At 47.4% G+C, this 23,543-nt stretch overlaps 1 protein-coding gene across 1 annotated transcript in view; it reads right to left on the bottom strand.

Annotated features, from left to right (window-relative positions):
* Positions 1–20,087, bottom strand: part of LOC135814704 (macrophage mannose receptor 1-like) — a gene marked incomplete at its 3' end in the record, with an annotated part of 30,516 nt that extends 10,429 nt beyond the window's left edge. The window contains 18 exon segments of the mRNA XM_065327872.1: positions 2,632–3,096; positions 3,448–3,495; positions 4,058–4,228; positions 4,369–4,614; positions 5,157–5,180; positions 5,436–5,616; positions 6,202–6,431; positions 6,993–7,031; positions 7,958–8,121; positions 9,267–9,401; positions 10,226–10,370; positions 11,246–11,275; positions 15,793–15,934; positions 16,955–17,235; positions 17,901–18,117; positions 18,553–18,662; positions 19,223–19,327; positions 19,883–20,087. Coding sequence (XP_065183944.1) covers positions 2,632–3,096; positions 3,448–3,495; positions 4,058–4,228; positions 4,369–4,614; positions 5,157–5,180; positions 5,436–5,616; positions 6,202–6,431; positions 6,993–7,031; positions 7,958–8,121; positions 9,267–9,401; positions 10,226–10,370; positions 11,246–11,275; positions 15,793–15,934; positions 16,955–17,235; positions 17,901–18,117; positions 18,553–18,662; positions 19,223–19,327; positions 19,883–19,961 — 2,812 coding nt within the window.
* Positions 20,088–23,543: the final 3,456 nt, after the last annotated feature.

Here is a 23,543-nt window from a genome sequence, read left to right as displayed (position 1 = left end):
GACAGACCTGCTAACAATTGTTCCATCGTGCGCTGAAATATTGCCGGGGCCGCCGACACGCCAAAGGGTAGGCGGTTGTAGACGAACAATCCTTTGGAGGTGTTGATTGTCGTCAGCAGCTTAGACTCGTCGTCGAGCAACAGTTGTTGATAAGCATGTTTCAGGTCAAGCTTGGAGAAGAATGCGCCTTGCGATAACTTCTGATACAAGTCGTCGATGTTGGGCAAGGGGTACTTGTCTACTCTTGCCGACTGGTTGATAGTACATTTATAATCGCCACAGATTCGTATGCTACCGTTCCGCTTGAGAACGGGTACGATTGGAGCTGCCCACTCCGAATACTGGACAGGACTAATGATGCCAGCTTCCTCCAGTCGACTCAGCTCTTTTTCCACTGCTGCTTGTAACGCATAAGGAACAGAGCGTGCCTTCAGGAACCGGGGTCTGGCGCTGTCTGCCACGGACAATTTGACTTTTCCATGTTTCCAGGTGCCCATGCTACGTTGGAAGAGCTGCGGGAACTCTGACAATATCGAGTGCTCGCGTGACACGTTGAACACGAAGTTCCAATTCAGCCTCAGCAGTTGCAACGCGTCTCGACCCAGGAGATTTGGTCCGTTTCCTTGGACAACGACGATCGACAATTCTGCTGATTTACGAGAAGCATGGGTCGCAGAAGCACTAAAGCGACCGACGACATTCAGAATTCCGCCGGAGTAAGTACGCAGCTTCGGCAGATCACTTGTGTCGAGCGACAAATTGACCTTGGATGCCAGCCGATGAAATTCGTTTTCAGACATCACCGTCACGGCTGCACCCGTGTCGATTTCAAACACGACTGGCTGTTTACATAACTGGAGGGTACAACAGTACGGGTCCACGCGGTCCTTGTCACTCTGCGTGCGGTACAACGAATAGTACTCGTCCAGGCCGCTGCTGTACGGACTTGCAGTTGTAGGACCGGATGCAAAACTCGCACCAGTACCAGCACTTGCACTATGACTTGGAGCAGGAGCAGGGTCGACTGGCGACGTTCCATGTACTTCTTGAGACTGGCCAACCATGTGTACACTGCCACCAGTGCTGGACTGCTGTGAACGGCAAACTTTGGCGAAGTGGTTTGGCTTCCTACACTTCCGGCACGACTTGCCCCAAGCTGGGCATGACTCGCGCTTCTCGTGCCACTGGTCTCCACATCCACCGCATTTACGTGACTGGCCACGCGATGACTGCACAAATCCACCCTGTCCAGCTTGCCTGTGACTCTGGTCTCGGTGGTGCACGGCATTGACAAGCATACTACTACTCCCGGTATAACCGGTACCAGACGAAGTAGAAGTGGTTGAGGACATTCCTTCCGACTGGGACTGGGCGTCCTCCCAAATTCTGCACATTTCCAACGCTCGTGGCAGAGTCAGGGCTGGTTCTGACAGGAGCTTCTTCTTCAGCTCACTGCTGTCGACTGTGGCTACGATCTGGTCACGTATAGCTTCCGCAGTTTGTCCTTCATTCTCGAAAGAACAAAGCCGAGCTTGCTGCCGAAGCTTGGTGCAGTACTGCACTGTGGACTCTCCCTGCCGGTGAGTGAGTTGACGGAAGACGTGCCTCTCATACGTAGGGTTTGCAGGAGCACCGAAATGAGCTTGCAAGGTACGCTTGCACTTGAGGAACTCATTGTCATTCTGTGTTCTCTGATCTGGTGGAAGGCTGTCATCTGGGTCGGATAGGTCCTCGAATAAATCCTGAACTTCTAGACCCGCGAAGTGCAAGAGCAGTGCTTTTGAACGCTTCTTGTTCGTAATGTCCTTTCCCGTCAGATAATAGTCAAAGGCTCGAACCCATTTTGTCCACCTCAGAGCCACTTGAGATGGGGGTCCGGACGTGTCGAATGGTGGAAGACGGTCACGATCTCCCTCCATCGCGCAGGACGTTGTCTTCGTCGCCAAATTGTTACATGCAACCCAGGCACTACACAAGACCAAGACAAACTTGTCAGATAGGGAAAAACTCAAGACTTGTTTATCACTCGTTCAGAGCAAGACAAGACAACAAAACAACAGGCATGCGCATATGCATGCAGGCAACGTAAGTACTAATAAGATAACAACTTATGACGCGTTTGTACAACGCTTGCTCAGATATCACAGTAATGTTGTTCTCTTGCTTTATTCCTAACAACAAGTAACTCGGAGCTCCGGAAATCTCTGTAACATAATGCCAACAGAATGTAATGGTGTGCGTGCATGCGTACAGTGTCGGCGCGTACCGACTGTCAGTATGGGCATGGGAAGCGGCATATGTAAATGGTTAGGAGTACAAACGGTACTGCGTGCATACATGAGAGTGAAAGTCTATACATGTATATGTGAACACTACAACAATTTCAGACATACCTTACCTTACAAAACCAACAGCAATCTATTTTTTTATACCAATGTTATCATAGCTCACAAGGCCTAAGTACAGGGCAATGCAAGGTTTTAGCACATGCACATTTACCTGCAACAATGGAAAAAAGAATCTAGTGATTCCGGGCATTGTAGGTTGCCTTTGTTATTGTACTCAAATGCTAAATCTATCCTTCTGTCCAACGATATGTCAAAATCTGTTATAGGTCCAAATATACCTCACCTGCAGGGAAGGCGCAGACATAAGGACGCTTGGAAGTGCAGCCCTGGTCATTCCACTTGAACTGCCATCCCTTCCGGGCCTTGTCCAGCATAACCTCCACACAGTCCTCAGTGCCTCTCCAGTCATTGGGCTCTTGTGTAGCCCACGCTGTGTATTGGACACCGGTCGTGTCTGACCACACATACCCACCCTCCTGGTTACGATCATTGAGACCTGTCCAGAAACTCCACCAGCCCATCTTGTACTTCTGTGTCTGGTCCATCAAGTACTGGTTGGTGGCGGCGTCGTGGATGCTGACCAGTTGTGCACCCATAGCCTGGCACTGCATGTTGGCGTCTGTCCAGGCCTTGGGCGAAATCAGCGGGGTATCCATCATCATCGTCAGTGTGTGGATCGAACCAAAGAATCCATAGCACATGTTGCTGGAGCCGTACTTCTGCCAGCCTTTGGGGCATGTGGCTGAAGCTGAACAGGCAGAAATAGACAGGCACACCAGCAGTGGTCACTGATTATACACAAGTTGTTAGTGTGTGGTCACCATCACAACAGCCACCCAGCTGACCAGAACATTGCCAGAGGGATCCAACGCATGCATCAGAATGTACTTTCACAGTCCCTGCCCGGATCTAGTTCTCTGTTTCTTCTCCGTCTCTTTAGTGCTCGGTGCGTGCCGTTTGAGATCATAAATCAATGCTCCAAACGGTGTTGTGTCTGTGAGCATGCAATCAGATGTGTAGGTTTGAAAGTTTCTGCCTTGTTCGTGACGGGTAAGAAGCAGCATTAGAAGAAGCTATGCGTGTTTCATGATTAACTTACGCAATCCATGGAGTTGTGGCTTCACTGTCGGCAGCGTAGTTTGCTTGTCTGAACACAGAAGCAAAAGAAATTCCGTGCCCAATTGTTTGCCAGGAAGACTTCTGTTGCAACACATCTGTGAACCTATTCGGGGCCTATTGCAAAGCCATATCGCCCATGTGGATGAAATGACCGTAAGGTACCAAAACCTAAAATAGCAACATTTTCACTTCCACTTGAAGTAGTAAGTTTTGACTTGTCCTTCCTATACCTACCGTGACATCTTTACCTCGCCTGATCATGGGCTGGTGGCGTCCCACTGAAGCGGAAAGGCGATTCTTGACCCGCCCTGTACGCGTAAATTTTTCTACCTCACCATATACTCGTACAACATATCATGCGACAAGGTTAATTTCTAGCAACACCACAAATGAGATCTAGTTCATACCTATCTTAAAAAAGCTGGAGGGGGGGAGGGTAGCTAACCCAGTGCCACGTGCACTTTGTGATATACGGAAGGTTGAGAATCATGAATCAGTACCGTGCAGTCTGATTCTGGTCATGTGCAGGTGTATGTGTATGTTCATGTTCATGTGTATGTGCATGCAATGCGCATGTGTCTGTTACTTACTGTCCGGCACCATGCAGATGAAGCTCTGTGTTCGGTTGCACAGGCGGTCATTCCACTTGTACGTGGACGAGTAGATCTCTGTACAGTCCTCATTGCCCTGCCACTGGTTGGGCTCATGAGGTGCCCAGTTGGAATACGTCACCGGCATGCCACTCCACCATGTATATGTACCTGAGACATCAACAAGAATACATTGCAATTGGTATTCAGCGCATGGTGATAACAGCTAACCACATTGAAGGTTGCCTGGCACACGAACCTACAACTAACATATGTACTTGACGTCTTGCACAGACACATAGCACGCCTACCTTCATTCGCAACATCGTTGATGCCAATGAAGTAAGCACGCTGCACATTGGGCTGGCTGGCGATCATGCTGGACAGGAAGAAGTTGTCGTAACGGCTGCGGATAGTCACCAGTGAGCCCTTCAGGTTGGACGGGTTGCTATAGCCGGCACAGTAGGCCTGTGCTGCTGCCGCTGTGGCGTTCACGGCCGGGATCTGGTAGCAGAAATTATTGAACCATGTCCAGCCGCTTGTGCATTGAGTGATCTCTGTCAAGAGAAGTAAAAAAAGAGGAAAGGTATCAACTTCAGTATACTTTTTAAAACTACTTTAACTGGACAATGACAATCCGGCATAACCCTGGCAATCCTGTCCCACTCAACAAGTGATGCCCCTCTACTTTTGTATGCCATTCAGTGTATAAACCTGTGCCCGTATGCACACTTCATACTTTTGCTCTAAAACTTATACCTTTTCTAATAATATACTTGTAAAACCTGCAAGGGTTACCAATGGAGTAGGAGTGTCGGTGTGGTTTACCCCCCCCCCCTTCCCTCACACACCAACCCCAACCCCAACCCAAGGTACTTTGAAGTGCCTGTTTACAGTGGGATCATAGCCCTTTAGAGTACATGACTTTTGTAGTTTTCGTGCCGGGCTGACCTCAGACCTTTCCAGAACTGAGGTCATGTAGTGGCCTCACCACACAGAGTGAATATGTACAAAGAGGCACTGAGCCAGCATTGAGCACTTGAAGAAACTGCTTTTAGTCAGATTACCAGTAGTCACACATCAGCTTGCATTCACTTACGGCTAATTGGTTGAGTTGGTTGATCTAAAGTTCACGTATTGTGCAAAACACAGCAGAAACATTCGATCAGAATCTTGAAATATCACAGTGAATGAGCATTGGTGTCAAAGATTCGAGTTTGATATAGAAAACCAGAGATAACATATATTCACCAGATCATCTGAAGTCGCAGAATGTAATTCTAAAACACATGCTGGTATTGAATGACCGGCATGACCATACCATGTCAGCAGTGTACGGCTTCCTAAAGCAAGACATATTGATAAAGCAACTTCTCACCTCTCAGTCTTTTGCAGACATATCCACGCTTGTCAGTCTTGCAATTGATGTCATTCCAGTAGCCAAGGTGATGGTCAAGCTCGGTGCAGTCCTGGGAGTTTTGCCAGTCATTTGGCTGATTGTAGCCCCAGTTGGTGAAGTCAACAAGAGTGCCATCACTCCACTGGAACTCACCCTCCACCTGCAAATAACAACATCACACCAATGGCAATATCCACACGCAAGGATGAACATGGACAGGCATGTGCATGCACTTGCACACACGTGCATGGACACGTACACACATACACACACACACACACACACACACACACACACACACACACACACACACACACAAACACACACATATACGCACACACATGTACACAAACACGCACACACACACGCACACACACATATTCACATTTTCGCCACGAGTCAGCATGAACTCTGGCGTGCAACTGAGTGCAAGATATCAGTCAACATAGTGCTCCATGCCACAACAAAGCACTCCATGGAACAACATAGAGTCATCTAGAAAGAAGCAGTACTTCTACTTCTTTGTGTCGATTTGAAATGTAACGGTGCGAAGAGCCTAGTCGAAAGTTCGAAACTATATGACTTCCGTTCTTCATGTGCTGATTAGTTTCCCTACAACCAAGAATCTGTAATGCTTTGTTATACACTACAACCAAGAATCTGTAATGCTTTGTTACCAACAATGCTAATGCTCTGAGTGTCACACTTTTTGCAATTAACACACGACAATACTCCGTTAGCTTACCTTCATGTCATTGATGCCGATATGGACGCGTGTGGAGGCATTGTGCAAGCCAATGATTGACATCAGGTATCCATGCTCCGCAACGCTGTGAACGCTGGTCATATTGGCCTTGTACAGCTGTGCGCAGTTGGACACAGCCACGCTGTGAGTCACCAGGTCTGTTGCCTGTGTTTTCACCAGGTAACAATAGGATCCAAACTGATGCCAGCCATTTGCACAGTATTTATCGCCTGGCAACAACAGAACACACACGGATGCACGCACGCACACACACACACACACACCGACACACACACACACACGCACACACACACACACACCGACACACCGACACACCGACACACACACACACACACACACACACACACACACACACATCGCGCCCTCTGTTTGATCTCTTTTCCAGTTCCATTAGTATCCAATACCAAATTGATGTGATAGAGAAAGTAACATTGCAGCAACCAATCGCCATGGCAACAATCACCATGGCGAGACAGAGAAAGTCCAAGAGTCATTTCTGATCAATAACAGGAAGGTCTGAGGCCATCCTATAATGCTTGATGCCCAGTTGCAGAGTTACTCGTCCAACAAGAAGAGGAAGAATAAAAACGCTGTGAGTCTGAGTTTCCTGCACAAATAGACAATCCTCAGACGACTATTGTCTGATGATTGTCTACTTGTGCAGCGAACTCAGACTCACAATATTTTCTTTCTCCTCTTCTTGTTGTCATGTCTGATCTAAAGAATTGATAATGTGACGACTCTTGCCGTGCCGTTGTTGCTTCACTTACTGACTTGAGGTACACCACCGCTTGGCAATGGACGTGGCTCTAGCATTTCACACAAACATCACAAAGAAACGGCAGACACCATCCTTGGACCGAGGAGAAAATACCATACCCCCTATCAACGTTCACAGCGCTTGGTCCAACGCCGGTGAGCAGATGCACGATCACCCCAGTCTCCAGTTTCTCCGGTGGTGCGCGTTAGAACTCTACCGCTGTCACCAGTACTAGCTGCTATGACTCGCACTATATTTCCCCAGGCACTCTGAGAAGACAGTTGTGTAGTGTCGCGAGGAGTACGAGAATTTTAGAGAAGAAATGTTTGCAAGAGACATTAATGTTATGAGGAGAACATAACTCAGTATGCTGTGACCGGCGGGAGCATGCACTCTTCTATAGCATGCACTCTTCTATAGCATGCACTCTTCTATAGCATGCACTCTTCTATAGCATGCACTCTTCTATAGCATGCACTCTTCTATAGCTGATAGACATTGCCAATACTTCACTGAGTATAGGCAAAGAAGTGGGATATACGAAAATAGTGAGTACAGTAGTATGTTTGCATGGTGATCTGTATACTGCACAGATATCGTGATCTGTATACTGCACAGATATCGTGATCTGTATACTGCACAGATATCGTAATCGTAAGTGTTCCTGCCACACCAGCAATGGTCATCAGGTACATGCTCACCAGGGCTGTGACTGGTAACTTGCAATCAGATCAAGACGATGCGCGGCAGTGCAGTTACAAGTCTGAATGCACCAGTCTCCAAGGTTACCTGTCCTTTCTTGTGAAACAGCAATTGTCCGCACTGCAAAAAGCAACCCGTAACTATAACACATGTACGGCATTATGCTTCTGAGCTTACTCAAAGTGCACCAAACATTGTGCTGAGCTTACTCAAAGTGCACCAAACATTGTGCTGAGCGTACTCAAAGTGCACCAAACATTGTGCTGAGCTTACTCAAAGTGTACTTGCAGATGTAGGCATGGTGAGTGTTGCAGTTGTCATCATTCCAGTTTCCAGAGTACATGGAGTAGATAGCAACACAGTCCTGACGACCTTGCAAGTTGTTGGGCTGGCCGCCTCCCCAGCGAATATAATCGGTAGCAGTTCCATCGCTATTGCTAAAATTAAATAGAAACAAATATTGGGAAGAGCACATCCTGTAAGTTCTCTTGTTTCCCCTTCTCTCTCTCTCTCTCTCTCTCTCTCTCTCTCTCTCTCTCTCTCTCTCTCTCTCTCTCTCTCTCTCTCTCTCTCTCTCTCTCTCTCTCTCTCTCTCTCTCTCGTAAATATCTCAGTTGTCATACTTCCTTGCCTCTCTGTTTAACAGCCCAATTTAAAGGTCACGGCTATGATTTTTGCATGCCAAACTATCTTGTATTTTGCTCCCCTTCTCTATGTCTGTGGCAATGCTGCCGTCTCTGCATAGGCTACGACATGCCAGACAGCTGCTACGCTCAGCAACCCTGCCGATGATACACCAACCAAACTAAATATGCTGTGCTGTGTGTTCAAGTCATGCCGGCACATGCTTGTGAGAGTGATGAATTGCTCGTCACATCCGTTGTATACCTCTTTCCCTATGGTGGTCCCTGCCTCCAAGCTAAAACCGTTTCGGTCTGCTGAGCTGCAGGGCATCACCAACACATTGGTCTACAAGAACATGTCATGTCCTTCTGCTAAGTAGGGCTCACTGGATTGATACCCCCACCACAGTGTTGATGACAGAGTACAGCAGTGGAGTAGGACGTTGCAACACCCTCCTACTCTGCTGCTGTGAAACATTGCTGGTATCTCCTGATGTATAAGATGTATAAGTGTGAGGGAGTAGAAACGGAAAAGTCTGAAGAAAAGATTGACTACACGACCAGGACCCAAACTAGGGACCCTCGATGTTGGCCAGCAGTCCTTTACCACTAAGCTATGGTGTATGGTGTATGGTGTATGGTGTATGGTGTAAGTTAACAGCAGTGTATAATATGCACTTCTTCATTTGAAGACCTCGAGGCCTTGGGATCCCAAATTCATTTCATCTATAGTCACCCTCCAAATTGCCAGTAGGAAGGTTGCTTCAAAATCATGCTCACAACATGACACAGCCCCGTCTACCCCACGGACACCCCACCCACTCAGACACATCCACACCCATTTCACCCATTTCCATAGTTCACTGGACCCGGCAAACTTAAGTTTGCTTTTTGGCGTGTAGTGTATTGGTGGTAGTGCCGGAACAATGCTCATCAGAGTCATTACTCTTTTGACTTACATATAACCACCCTCTCTGGTTCGATCGTTCAGTCCAAACCAGTAGGTCGTGGTGCGGTATCGCGAGTAGGAAGCCTTAATCATGGCCGTCAGCTTGTTCTGCTCGTAGTGGTCATGAATGCTGGCAAGAGCAAAGCTGCACACGTGACAACAAACCATGCCAGGCAGTGTACACACAGTGTGCTGGGCCTTCTGAACCAATGCTAAGCAATCTCTGGTACCGGGGGGTTACAGGGGCAACGTCGGAAGGTATTCTAGTGTGATACGGTCAGCCATCTGAAGTACAATCCACTCATGGGGGAGAGGTGGCTGCGCCGAAATTGTTTGGAAATTTAGAGCCGAGATCAATGCATTTTACTGATTCACGGAGTACCTGGGGCAAAGAGTGGTACGGTCAATAGTAGACTCAATACCGTAGTGATTGTACCGCGTCCGACGCCCCTGGGGTACATGTATTACAGTCTACAACACCAACTCCTGGTCATTACTCCACCGCCGCCCTACTTTTCACCTTGCATGTCAGATGCCGGAACTGATAAAGAAAGCACCTGAGCCAGGGTCGGCAGTTTCGTAAATTTGGGTAATGCATATTATGTTAGAGGACTTCGTTTCCTGAGATAGTTTGATATGGGAGCAGTGGAGGTGAAACGAAATCCATCAAGGTATATCCATGGCAATGACCACTGCACCCTGTTGAGACGTCAGGAGGTTAGACTGAGAGGCGTTGCATTGCATTGCATCATGATCAATAAAGTTGAAATATTTGCCAGAACTCAGATTATGTGTCGAAATCCATTATGTAGAATATCCTTCTGGAACCAGCAGTGCATAGACATCCATTCGACACACTTCCTCGGTCTGAAACTCAAACTGTTGGGCTATCTTCTTGGACCACAAAAGGGTCAGCTGGGGATTTTAAAAGTGTCCGCCACCAGTTCCCACAACACACGTCACCCTTACCCAGGTCCCGTGCGAGCGCAAGCTTTCTGGGCGGCCGTCCAAGTCAACCGCCAGGTGGAAAGGCGACCTTTGAGTGCGTAGCAGTACACAGCGCCGTTGGGGTGATTGAACATGGTGTAGCCCCGACGGCATTTCGTCAACGACGCTGTGCACAATTATAGCAAAAAAGCCATATAGACTACATCAAAAATGTATAAACCCATGTCGAAGCCAGGAGAAAGCAAACAACGATTGATATTACCAGTTTTCGAATTTCATAGTATGCTTGGTTCCATGGCCACAAACCGCTTTTGTACTATTGCATTCAATGAATGCATTGCAAGGCTTGCCTTCTTGTGTGTGTGTGTGCGTGTGTGTGTGTGTGTGTGTGTGCGTGTGCGTGTGCGTGTGTGTGTACGAGAGAGAGAGAGATAGATAGATAGATAGATAGAGAGAGAGAGAGAGGGGTGGGGGTAGTAGGTACCTGCCGGTGTGTTTGTTACGATCGGTGGTTCCGGAGTCACGGAGGTATAAGTTAGCCGCCCATCCCTGTCCAGCATTCGCTTCCGGGCCATTGTCCATTGCTCGATCTACTGCTGCCAACACTACTGCCACCAACCATGAGAGCTGCAATGTTCACTGCGACTGGTTCAGTCGCTGTTTCTAATCTGCTCAATCTCGCATTTTCATCGCTATTCCAGAAACTGCCGACGTCCAGCAGCAAGAGTGTGTGATGATTTCTTGCACGGCTGCGTTTGTTCCCACCAATTCCGTCCAACTCTGTATCTAGGATTCAATTGGGTAGCGTGATCCTTCTCTACCTCAACTGCCCCCCCCCCATGGCCCACATGACCCCTGGAGCGACTCGGGGGGACAGGACAGGACAGAACAGGTGTGGGTGTGTATGTGTATATGTGTGTGCATGTATGTGTGTGTGTGTTTGTGTGTGTGTGTGTGTATGTGTGTGTATATGTGTGTATGCATGTGTGTACAACGGTGCATGCACTATCTCTCCTCCATACGATTGAATACCAAACTCACGAGTTAGAGGAGGCCAATATCCACTTGCATCTATCAAATGAAAACAACACACACAAGAAAATACAAAAGATAACTTACTTCAACAAACTTCAACACGAAGAACCGTGCCAAAATGTCTTAAAATGTGTTTCAGCAAGGCCAGTCTCTTCATCTAGGGGATGACCAATCAGCGGCATTCCTGCTAAAGACCTTAGAGTTTAAATCCCACTAAATCGTAATTTTACTACTGTTTGCTGGCGTGTAGGTTTGTAGGTTTGTACAACTGTGTGATGTAGTATCATATGATACAGATTGGGAAGCCGGCAGAAAATGCATGGTGTACAACTACATTAATGCAGAAATGTGCATGGTAATCGCCTCCCATGTACCGTGCTGGCAACCGAATTCCGACCACCGGAGCGGTGGGTTCACATTCTAGCAGTCTCTGTTTCGTAGGTTTACCATCTCGTGTTGGGTCTTTGCGAAGTGAGCGCACCGCTCAGGGTGTCGGATTTCAGTTGCCAGCGCTGTACTTAGTATAGATTTCAACACTTCCCTTTGTCTACGGCTAGCTGAACCCTATAAACACCTAAGATCAAACTCATTCTAGGTACAGAAAGAAGACAGTCCAGTAGTAGGGCAGGGGCGTAGGAGGGGGGTAGGTTTTGGAAGTGGTACGACCGAAGGTCAGCGCGGCCGAAGGCTGTTGTGGAGGGGGGGTCGGGGGGGACGTCCCCCGGGAAAATTTTGTAAAAAAGACACAAAATCCTGCGTTCTGGGGACTTCTGGCACACTTCTGGCACAGTTTAAGACATAGAATTTCACGGTCAGAAGAGACGTGCATGGACACGTAGGAGATGATGTATTATAGTGTGGTAGAGCATGGTGATACAGAAAGCTTGTAAAATCAGTTCCATAATAATGTATGTTGCAAACAAGGTGATATTGTACTTCAAGCAGCTTATATGTTCACTCAAAAGAAACAAATACGATGGACACAAATACAGGCATTAAAAGTAAGTAGATAATGGGGCAGCGCGTTAACTTGCAACAGTGCTCAAATGTATACAACAACAACTCAGCCCTGGAGTTCATAGCTAAAAAGGATTAGGAACAATTAACTCTCAACACAGCCGTTTTGAAAAGAGAAAAGGAGAGAAGAAGATAGAGTTCATTTGCAGTTTGACACTAGTTTTAACTCAAGCAGAATGGGATCCAGCACCCACGATACAAAACGGAATTTGTATACCTGTGCAGCAAACAGTTAGCAGAACTTACCAAAGATGTCATACCTGCGTTGGCTAGCAGAGACAAAGTCATTGCCGATGTCCACTAGCTTCAGATTATCACAAGCTTCCCTCATGATGTTGAGCATGGCGCAGTGATTCAATCGCTGCTGAGACATGGTTGATCTCAAGTAAGTCTTGAGACGGCGAAGTGCAGAGAATGAGCGCTCACTTGTGGCATTCGTTGCTGGTGCAACAAGAATCAGCTTCAGCAGCACCATCACTTCACTCATGTATGCGCCATGAGCCGGGTGGGCTGTCACATACGCCATGATATCGGCCAAGCCAACGTTGCCAGAAGACTGAAACTTGGACGCCAAGATGCTAAGTTGGCTATCCAGCATTGCGAAGTTGAGATCATCTTTCCACATTGCCTCCACACAAGTCTTCTCTTGCTGGTAAGACTTTCCAGAAGCTGCCTTCAGAAGGAGGTCCTCCAGCTGTTGATACTGCTTCAAGCTTGGCTGATCAAATCGTTCCCGAATGGAATTGATGATGGTGTCAATGGCTTGGTAGAACATGGGACGGAAATGGTCTTCCACGCAGGACGGGAATGACGGTGTTGAGGAGCCAACTTCCAATCGGGCAGGAGCTTTCCGTCGGCGTGGCATTTCAGGCTCACCTACATCAAGGGACGACTGCCTCGTTGCCTCGTAAGGACACCACTCCAGAACTTCGAGAACTCGTCTTCGCTGCGAAGCTTTTGAAGAGCCCGTATTGTCTCTTGCGCCAGACGTTGACCATCCGCAGCAGACAATGACTTTTGCTGCAAGGCTACACTGAGGTTGTCAGCAACTTGTAGGACTAAATGGCCAAGAGACACACCAAAGAGGAAAAGGAACGACGACAGCTGGGATCGCACACCATTGCACTTCGCTGACATCTCATGGTCATATTTCGCCATTTCAGTGAAACGATCCAGACTTGCCTGCAAAACTTCATAGTTCACAAGAACACTGTGCAGAGAGGATGCTCGGACAGTCCACCGGGTCGGACAAAGGGTTCGAAACCCAGGTTCCTCTGGAGCAATTTCCTTCTTCAGCCGATCGAACTCAGCGGTACGTTTGGCAGAGTACTTAAGCAGTTTGCTCAGCTCGAATGTTGTATCCAAGGCATCCTTCACTGCTTTCACCTCACGAACCATATCCTGACAGGCAAGGTTCAATGAATGCCCATAACAGTGCGTAAACAGTGCCTTTGGCTGCTCCGATAAGATCTGCTGTGCGACACCGTTCCTTACACCCTTCATTACAGCAGCCCCATCGTAACACTGACCTCTGCAGTCCACCAAGCTGAGTCCAATGCGAAGCAAGCAGTCGTGTATGACTTTCACGATGGTATCAGCATTGGCAACTGGGATGGCGTAAAACCCGATGAAGTCCTCGTGTGGCTGCAGTGTGTCGTCCACCCAGCGAATGACTACAACGCATTGCTCGACAGTGGAGCAGTCGGTTGTCTCATCTACCATCACGGAGAAGAAATTGCTGCGGATATCAGCTGCAACTTGTCGCAGTACACGATGGGCCATCAGCTGCAGGATTTCATTTTGTATCTGAGGACTTGTATACTTCTCAGAGCGACGGTCCAGCCATCGCACGAGGTGGTCATCGCTCTCAGCAAACATGGCGAGCAACTGCATGAAGTGCCCGTCAACTTCACCATCTTCCTTAGTTGCGCCTCGAAGAGGAAGTCCTTGCCTGGCGAGAAACTTCAGCGCCCGCAGGATCTTGAAGAAGCACTGGCGGTGTTGCTGTTGTTGCTTCGCTAGTTGCGAGTCTAACAGCTCCCCAACATCACCAACCGCTTGCGGGATTTGCTGTAAGCGCTCCACAGCCTCCCTGTGACATCCTGATACAGCGTGGCCGGTCATCACTCGCTTTGCCTCTTTCCAATTCTGGAAGCCTGTCGAGATAAATGCCGAATCCGCATTTCCTGAAGAGATCAGATTCTGCCTGGACGCACGTACGCAAGCGTAGCAAAACACTTTCTTGCTGCTAACGTCCCAGTGAAGCCAGGGGAACTGATCAAACCACTCGGGCTGGAAACGGCGAAACACAATTACCTTTACTCCGTAGCTTCGCTTCGGAAACTCGTTGTCTCTTGGCTGAAACGGCTCTTCGCCAACTTCTGGCCAAGGTGCCTCCGCCATCACCGATCTGAAAACGAACTGACCGGAGAGTCCGTACTTCCTGGCCTAGTAGTATATTTATTTCGAGCAAAAGTTAGTTCAGTACAACAAGCAAGGCAGGACCTAGGATCATGCATGGACTGCTGCATGTGTACCGGGCCGCAGTCTCCCTCTCGGAGGCAAATGCACACGGATCTCAGTGAACACAGTGACACTGTTGTTTATTATTACTGAACTAAAGACTGGATTGAAGGTTGAACTCTAACTCTGAACTGAAACTAATGTTACTTAAACTGAATTGTGACAGCAGCTTTTTATAGGGTGAGAAACTGTTAGTGTAAGTAAGCTAGCCTGGCCTATGGCCAGGGGATACGTAGAGCAGAAGAGGAAAGGTCAAAGTAAGATGTGTGGGCTACAGTCATTGCACAAGGAATGCCATTTGATTATATGCAGAAGAAACAGCTGAATACGATGTGGGCAATGGGCGTAAAAGAGGTACCGGGAAGGCAGCCATTAGGAATTCTAAGGAAGCTTCATTAAAATGTGTGTACATAAATGAAAAGGAGGTCGAAAGTGAAATGCATCAAAAAGGTCTACAGGATACACATGGTACACGTGGTAGTATTTCTCAGGTCATCCTAATGTGTAGGAACAATACATGAACACAGTGAGACTAGTTACTATGCACGTCATGGGTCTGCAAGCACGGTAATAAGAGTAACTGCGGGGTGTGCAACACGCGTGGCCAATACGTTGAAAGGTTCACGCTGCAGCTAGCTGTGTTAAAAGTAACAATAAAATTTTTAGTTTTACTGGCGTGCCAACGCTACACATGACGTGCACCGTGCCAACGCTACACGTACACATGACATGCACCGTGCCAGTGCAGTCGGGTCGAGCACAGATAGTAGATCTACTCGTAGAGCCGTAGGTCTACTCAGCACGACTGCAGATGCATGGCAGATCAACGAGTAGACCTACGACTGTACGAGTCAAAAGAAAAAGGTCAAAGTCTAATGCGCATATGCATCGATGGATCCTGATTTTTTTTATTACGGTTTTGCACGTTTCAGACGGACCACACTTTTCGAAAAGTGGTACGGCCATGGCCGTACCAGTCGTAGCGGGTGCTACGCCCCTGTAGGGTTACTCACTTGCAGCTGACACAAGCCTCTTGCACATGTACGGGCGCTTGGCTGTGCAGGTCAAGTCATTCCAGTGGTAGTTGGGATGGGTTGTCATCTCGGCACAATCTTCCAGATTGTGGTAGTCATTAGGCTCACCAGTAGCCCAGTACTGAATAGTGATAGCACAGACACACACACACACACACACACACACACACACACACACACACACACACACACACACACACACACACACACACACACACACACACACACACACACACACACACACACACACACACACACACACACACACACACACACACACACACACACACACACACACACACACACACACACACACACACACACACACACACACACACACACACACACACACACACACACACACACACACACACACACACACACACACACACACACACACACACACACACACACACACACACACACACACACACACACACACACACACACACACACACACACACACACACACACACACACACACACACACACACACACACACACACACACACACACACACACACACACACACACACACACACACACACACACACACACACACACACACACACACACACACACACACACACACACACACACACACACACACACACACACACACACACACACACACACACACACACACACACACACACACACACACACACACACACACACACACACACACACACACACACACACACACACACACACACACACACACACACACACACACACACACACACACACACACACACACACACACACACACACACACACACACACACACACACACACACACACACACACACACACACACACACACACACACACACACACACACACACACACACACACACACACACACACACACACACACACACACACACACACACACACACACACACACACACACACACACACACACACACACACACACACACACACACACACACACACACACACACTTGATCAGAGTCAGGACAGGACTGTTTATGCATCGCCCAAACTAGATTGCAGTGAAACCACAAAAGATGTGCATCAATAGCCACAATGAAAAAAAATATTCATTTCAGTCTCACAAAGCAGCATCACGATGGAGAAAAGAAAGGCTGGATGCAGCAGGTTAGCCAGTACTTACGGTCGTAGCCAGTGGGTGACCTTGACGCGTGCCATCATCCCAAACATAGCTACTCTCATTGAGTCGATCGTTGAGACCAATGAAGAAGTTCTGGATGTTGGTACGCTGGTTGTAGACAAGCGCCTTGACGTATGCCAGCTCATCAGAGGTCAAGATGTCAAGCAAGTATCCGCCCATCGAAAAGCAAGATGCTTGAGCTGCGGCCCACTGTGAAGGAGCTGAGAAGTACTGGTAGCAGATTCCTTTGTTCAGATACCAGCCACCACATGACTTGTCCGTAGCTGATACAGAACACATGCAAACGTACACACACGCACGCACGCACACAACACGTCCACACATCAGACATCAAAAAATTGAAAAATACATTCCTGTAAAACCTAGTTTCTTTCACGCAGAATTGATCATCACGCAGCGCTGACTACATTGCTCAAAGTGTAATAATATTATAGGCTGCTGCAGGTGTAGGTTGACTTAGCGTGAGGGGTGTGCTAATGGTGTCCTAAACGGTGTATGAGCTGGTTAAGGTGAGACATGATGACCTTCACCAAACAGCATCAAAACATGCCTACACCACAGGGCATATCAGCACCTTGTCTGCGAGTTTTAGTTCATGCGATGGATGAGGGTGAGAGTTTTGAGAGGTAATACTTTTGTCTTGTTCCATGCTTTGGCGAGCAGCCCGGACCTGGATAGAAACCTGAATTACAGCAATGCAGCTACATAGATACGTTCCCTTCTCGGTTTGTGTTGTAAGGCTGTTGATCCATGTGTATTGAGCACTCTCTTCTTCACCCAAGCGTATTGAGTACAATAGAATGCGTTTGTCCCATCAAGAAATCCCGTAGACTGAATCAGGCATGCGATACATCAACAAGAGAGAAAGGAGAGACTTCACAATGGCGAGCTGTAGCCTGTGTGGTTTGAATGTACACTGTTCACATACCAATGGTGTATTTTCCAGGAATGGTGATGGTTGGCAGTGGCGTGCTAAACGGTTTCTTGCAAATGAAGGACCGCTGAGTGGAGCATCCCTGATCATTCCAGTAGCTGCTGTCATCCATCTCCACACAATCCTCGTCAAGCGGGTTGTTAGGTTCACCACTACGCCAATTGTTGTAGACCAGAGTGTTACCTGTTGACCAACTATACTGGCCTTGGGTCTTGAGAACCACAGCAACAGGACAACACAGAACACATGATAAGAGACAGAGAGTAGGAGACGGAGGAGGAGGAGGAGGAGGAGGAGCAGCAGTGGGAGAAAAGGAGGGTGGAGGAGGAAAACAAACCAAGAGCAGCAAAGGTAAACCCAGTAGAGAAGAAGACAAAGAACGAGATATGCATACATGCAGAGAGACAGAAATACAGACCGACATTGTATGTTCCCTGACTGACTCCACCCATGCAGACATTGTATGTTCCCTGACTGACTGACTCCACCCATGCAGACATTGTATGTTCCCTGACCAATAATTTGCTCCACAGATGGACTTATGGTGAGTTGAGGCTAATTGTATCAGCAATGTGTGATAGCATTACAGCGACGTAATGCTTTCAACATTATCAGTAATGTGTTGGTGTGCTGGTGCTACCGGTACCTGCATATCATTCAGTCCAATCCAGTATGACGAAGTGCGACCCAGAAGACCGGAAGCGATTTGCACCACCAGCTTGTTCTCAACAGCTGACATGATATTGACCAATTCAGCTGAACAATGTACAACAGTAGGCAATAGGAGACCAGGAAAAGAGGTATTTTTAAAACTGGCGCAATCACCTCACCCCAGACCTGAATGGGATGAACGGCCGACTATTGGTTCCGAGTGTTTGCATGGGTCCGTGAATATTGGAATTGATAACACAAGATATCATATCTGGCTCAGCTGTAAACAGCTGGGCACATTCTGACCATGACAATTGAGAGAGAGAGAGAGAGAGAGGGGGGGGGGGGAGAGAGAGAGAGAAAGAGAGAGAGAGAGAGAGAGAGAGAGAGAGAGAGAGAGAGAGAGAGAGAGAGAGAGAGAGAGAGAGAGAGAGAGAGAGAGAGAGAGAGAGAGAGAGAGAGAGAGAGAGAGAGAGAGAGAGAGAGAGAGAGAGAGAGAGAGAGAGAGAGAGAGAGAGAGAGAGAGAGAGAGACAGAGACAGAGACAGAGGGAGACTGAGAGAGAGAGACAGAGGGAGACTGAGAGAGAGGCAGAGAGACAGAGAGAGAGGGGGGGGAGGAGGGAGGGGGAGATAATTATGATGGTGTACATCTATAGCACTGACCATTGTGTGTGATGCACCATTGTCTCGCAGCAACCCAGGATTGATTCTGCACAACTGCAAGATAACAGTTATTGTTCTGGTTGGACCAGCCTGCTTCGCATGCACCTACATGCAACAAACAAAAGGCGGGTTACATGTGCAATATACACACACACACCACACACACACACATACACCACACACACACCACACACACACACATACACCACACACACACCACACACACACACATACACCACACACACACACACACACACACACACACACACACACACACACACACACACACACACACACACACACACACACGCACACACACACACACACACACACACACCACACGCACACACACAGACACAGACACAGACACCACACGCACACACACACACACACACACACACACACACACACACACACACACACACACACACACACACACACACACACACATCAATGAATAATGAGGCTGCAGTTATTCATGCTGTACCGGTACTGTACATCGCGGGATATAGAAATAAATCTGCTAGAATAACCGCTAAAGAAGAGTGGGCTCAAGAAACTCAAACAAACATTGCATTAGTTATCTGCCATAAGTACAGGAATCGGACGCGAAGAGCAGCCTATTCCGATCGAAAAGAAGCGGCCGTTTTCAGCTCTTACCATTCGCGTAGCCAACAGAGATCAACACGAGAAGAAAAGAGCTTGCCAAAACATGCCAACGCCACCAAGCCGCCTCCATCTTGACTTGCTCACCAAGGAAGGTCTTTCTTCCTCGCTTCCTCCGCCTTGCTGTTTTTTATCCTCAGGAGGCGCTAACGACAGTAACGTTATGATAGTGCAGTTCCTTCGTCCAAGTCAGCAGCAAGGTACAGCCGGGGACGTGACGAACTCCATGCTCCAGGCAAGCCAAGACCATGGTCTCGTGCTCTACCCTGCATTTTCTGTCAGGGAATGTCAAATTTTCCGCAAAGCCGACACAGTCTGTGCTGGCGAGTGCTATCGTTCAGCATTCACGGAATTGGTACGTTCAAGCACGGGGCTATTTCCCCGATGCCGGCAAGCCTGTCACGCAAACACAGCTCTAAACGCGACAAGCGTCACTGCCGCCAAGAACAACAGTCACTACTTCGCCATTTTCCATTGCACGCAACTTTCCAGTTTGTATTCGCATAGAGTTAGAGAGCAGTAACAGCAGTCACAAGTAGACCATGCATGGTAGACCGCATATCATAGCTTACCAAAAATTAAATATCAGAAAAATGACCCAAACAAAGCCAAGCTTCCGGCGAACCGACACCATGACTTGTACTTGTAAGTAATTAGTTGTAGAGTCAGCCTCAGAGTCAGACTCAGAGTAATACGTATTATAAATCAAATGTAGCTTCTACCAACGAGCAACAAATGGCCGGTCCACGTAACCGTTCGGTGGGCCATGGGCCGTTCGGTGGGCAGAGCTACCGACGTCGACCAGGCCACGAGTAGAAGAAGGCGGCACACAGGCGCGGCTGTACGAGTAGTCATCTCCCTCTTCACCAGCTTCTTCGTGAGAGTTACTGCTAATACTGGTGACCGCACTCGGGGAGCAGCACATCACCTCGTTCGAGTACCATTTTGGCCCGGTCCTGCGGGTCGAGCGACCATGCAGTTCATCGGCGCAGTCCTGTGGAACCAGCTCCCGCCTGATCTCCGTTCCGAGCCCAGCCACCTTTGGCTTCAGTTCTGTGCCCTGCTAAAAGCGCATCATGGCTCCGTTTAAATTTTGTTCGGCTAGTGTGTTTCTGTGGTATAGCGGACTGAAGAATACCGGTAGTAAAAGTGTTTTGCAATATATGTATGAAGTTATTTTGTACATAGTATGTTCCCATTCCGTTTTTGCTTTGGTGTAGGCCAGAGGTTGATTTGCTTATTTATTTCTACCCTTCCTCTCTCCGTACTTCTGTCCCCCCCCCCCCTCTCTCATTCCTTCTGTCGTCCACATGTATCAAAGGAGGCGAAATCGCCTGTTTGTGGTGCGACGTTAAATAAACTTCTACAACGACAACTTCTCGTTTGCCACGTAACTCGTTTACCATGTTTACGGACCGTGTAGAACGCCCAGATTATTAGGGATAGATAAGAAGATCTACATGATGACCACCAGGGAGTCGTAAAAGCCCTCCCTGATGACCACAGACCCACAGAGTTGTCAGTGCTGCTCAATGAAATCCCATCGTCATTTCATAATAATAATAATAATAATAATAATAATAATAATAATCGCGTGAGTCAATCATTTTGTGGCCTGCGCCTTTTCGAAGCCTACTGTAGTGTTCGCAGGCCTAGGGCTGCACCATGCCCGGCGTGTACTTGAGTGACTCGATCGGACCTCATTGAGCAGTACTGCACTTGTCTTCACATCAAAAATCTAGCCGTGACCCAGCACCCAGAAAGAGGCCAGATTAGAAGCCAAAACGATTTGTTGCAAATCAGAGTTTTACGCAAATCTATTCTCCGGCAACATCAACACTCCTGATGATGGCTCCTGGCCGAATATTTGATTGAGATAATATCTCAGTGGTCTCTTCGCTGCAAATTACAATATTATTGTAATTTGCAGCGAAGAGACTACTTGATTTGAGGATGGTGTGTGTAGGGTTTTAACATTAAAAAACAAAACAAAAAAAACAACAACACACTGAACAAAGTCATTATCATAAGTATCGCTTTGTGTGAAACTCCGAGTTCCAGCTACCATGTTTTCCCCGATAAATGTACACGTCTCCTATAGGCCATAGTACATGTACACTGTATATCCATGTAGTACATGTACATGTTCAGTGTGGATCAAAAAAGGACACGTCTCGTACCTCTTTGTCTGTTGCCAGTTAATCCTAACATCAGAAGTGATCACAAGTGTTGGGATTTCATAACAGAATCACACAGATGTCCTTCCTGATTACTTTCGTTGCCGAATTAATGCATGCTGGAGATGACCAGGGCCCAGTGGATTGGAGTTTTGTTTGTTTGTTTATTTAGAGTCGAAGGACAAACAGGCAAATTTGCCTAATTACATGATATCGACTAAAAAGGAGAATAAAGTAAAAAGGCCAATGAAGGTAATGATACTGAGTCTAAGTAGAGTGCAAGAATCTTGTTATACTAGATAGAAGGGTAGGTGGAAAACTGGAAATCATGTTCGGAAACCCTTTCGCAAATAGGGCGTGCACCAATAATATATTAACGGATTTACAAACTTAAGCACGGTTCCATTCTGCTAGACCAGTAAAAACCTTTTAAAAATATTGAAACAGGCTCTTCATTTGGTTGCAAAGCTTGGGAGGTGCCATACACGCAGTTCAGGAGTCCAAATCCCATTATTATGATTATAATAGCCTGTTTCGACCAAACCGTTCCTAACATCATCTTTGATGAACATGTTAAACAGGATTTAGCATGTTAGTGTTCTGTGCAGCTCACGTTGCAAAACTGGAACAAACGTATTTAAAATATGGTGAAGATTCCTGTATGTACAGTGTAGGATACTCGTACATGTGTGACAGACAAAGAGATAGGAGCACTTGCCAGAATGATGTGATGAGCAATACCATTGATTACTGGAGAGTGGGGTACACAGTACTGCCTGTCACCACAGATACCTAAATACACCCTAATGTTTATTCGGTTTTCGTACCCGATAATCATCTTTGTGGTGACCTAGTACATCCCAAACGCCCTCTAACAGCTGGTTGTGTTGCTGAACACAGTGAGTGACATTTGTATACTAATACAAGTAGCCGATAGTGACACGGATGTGCGAAATACTTACCCTATCTTTGTATCATAGGCTTTCCACCGTGACTGTTGCATGTTTGTGTTGGTTGATTGGTTGGGCTATTTTAATTCGCACAATAAACGGGAACTAGGCCCAATGATATAAAGGCGAATGGAAAAGCCGCATTCAGAAAAGTAAGGTCAGGAATTTGTTCAGTCTGGAGATTATTACGAAAGAAAAGCTTAAAGGATCTGAGATAGGAGTTTGGTGGCCCGTTCAGTTGGAGTGTTATTACCACGATCACGGGCATTTGGAGTCCTAAAGTTACACTGTCACACAACTACATGTACATGTAGGTACATGACTGTACAATGTCATGTTGTTGGTTGACAGCATGTTACAAGGCGGATCGGATCGGATCGGAGGACACATTTTGTGTTCTGAAACATTGACCTTTACTACAACCTCCACGGTCGGCAGAGCCCCGGTCTTGTGACCATTTCAATCGTATGGGTGTTAGCCCTGGTTGTTACCCTCATTATAGTAGGGAGTTGTTTGAGTCGTCTTGTT

This window comes from Sycon ciliatum, chromosome 4, assembly GCF_964019385.1.
Source record: "Sycon ciliatum chromosome 4, ocSycCili1.1, whole genome shotgun sequence".
NCBI classification, from domain to species: domain Eukaryota; kingdom Metazoa; phylum Porifera; class Calcarea; order Leucosolenida; family Sycettidae; genus Sycon; species Sycon ciliatum.
Note: the sequence above shows the minus strand (reverse complement) of the source record. Positions and strands in the feature narration are given on the sequence as shown.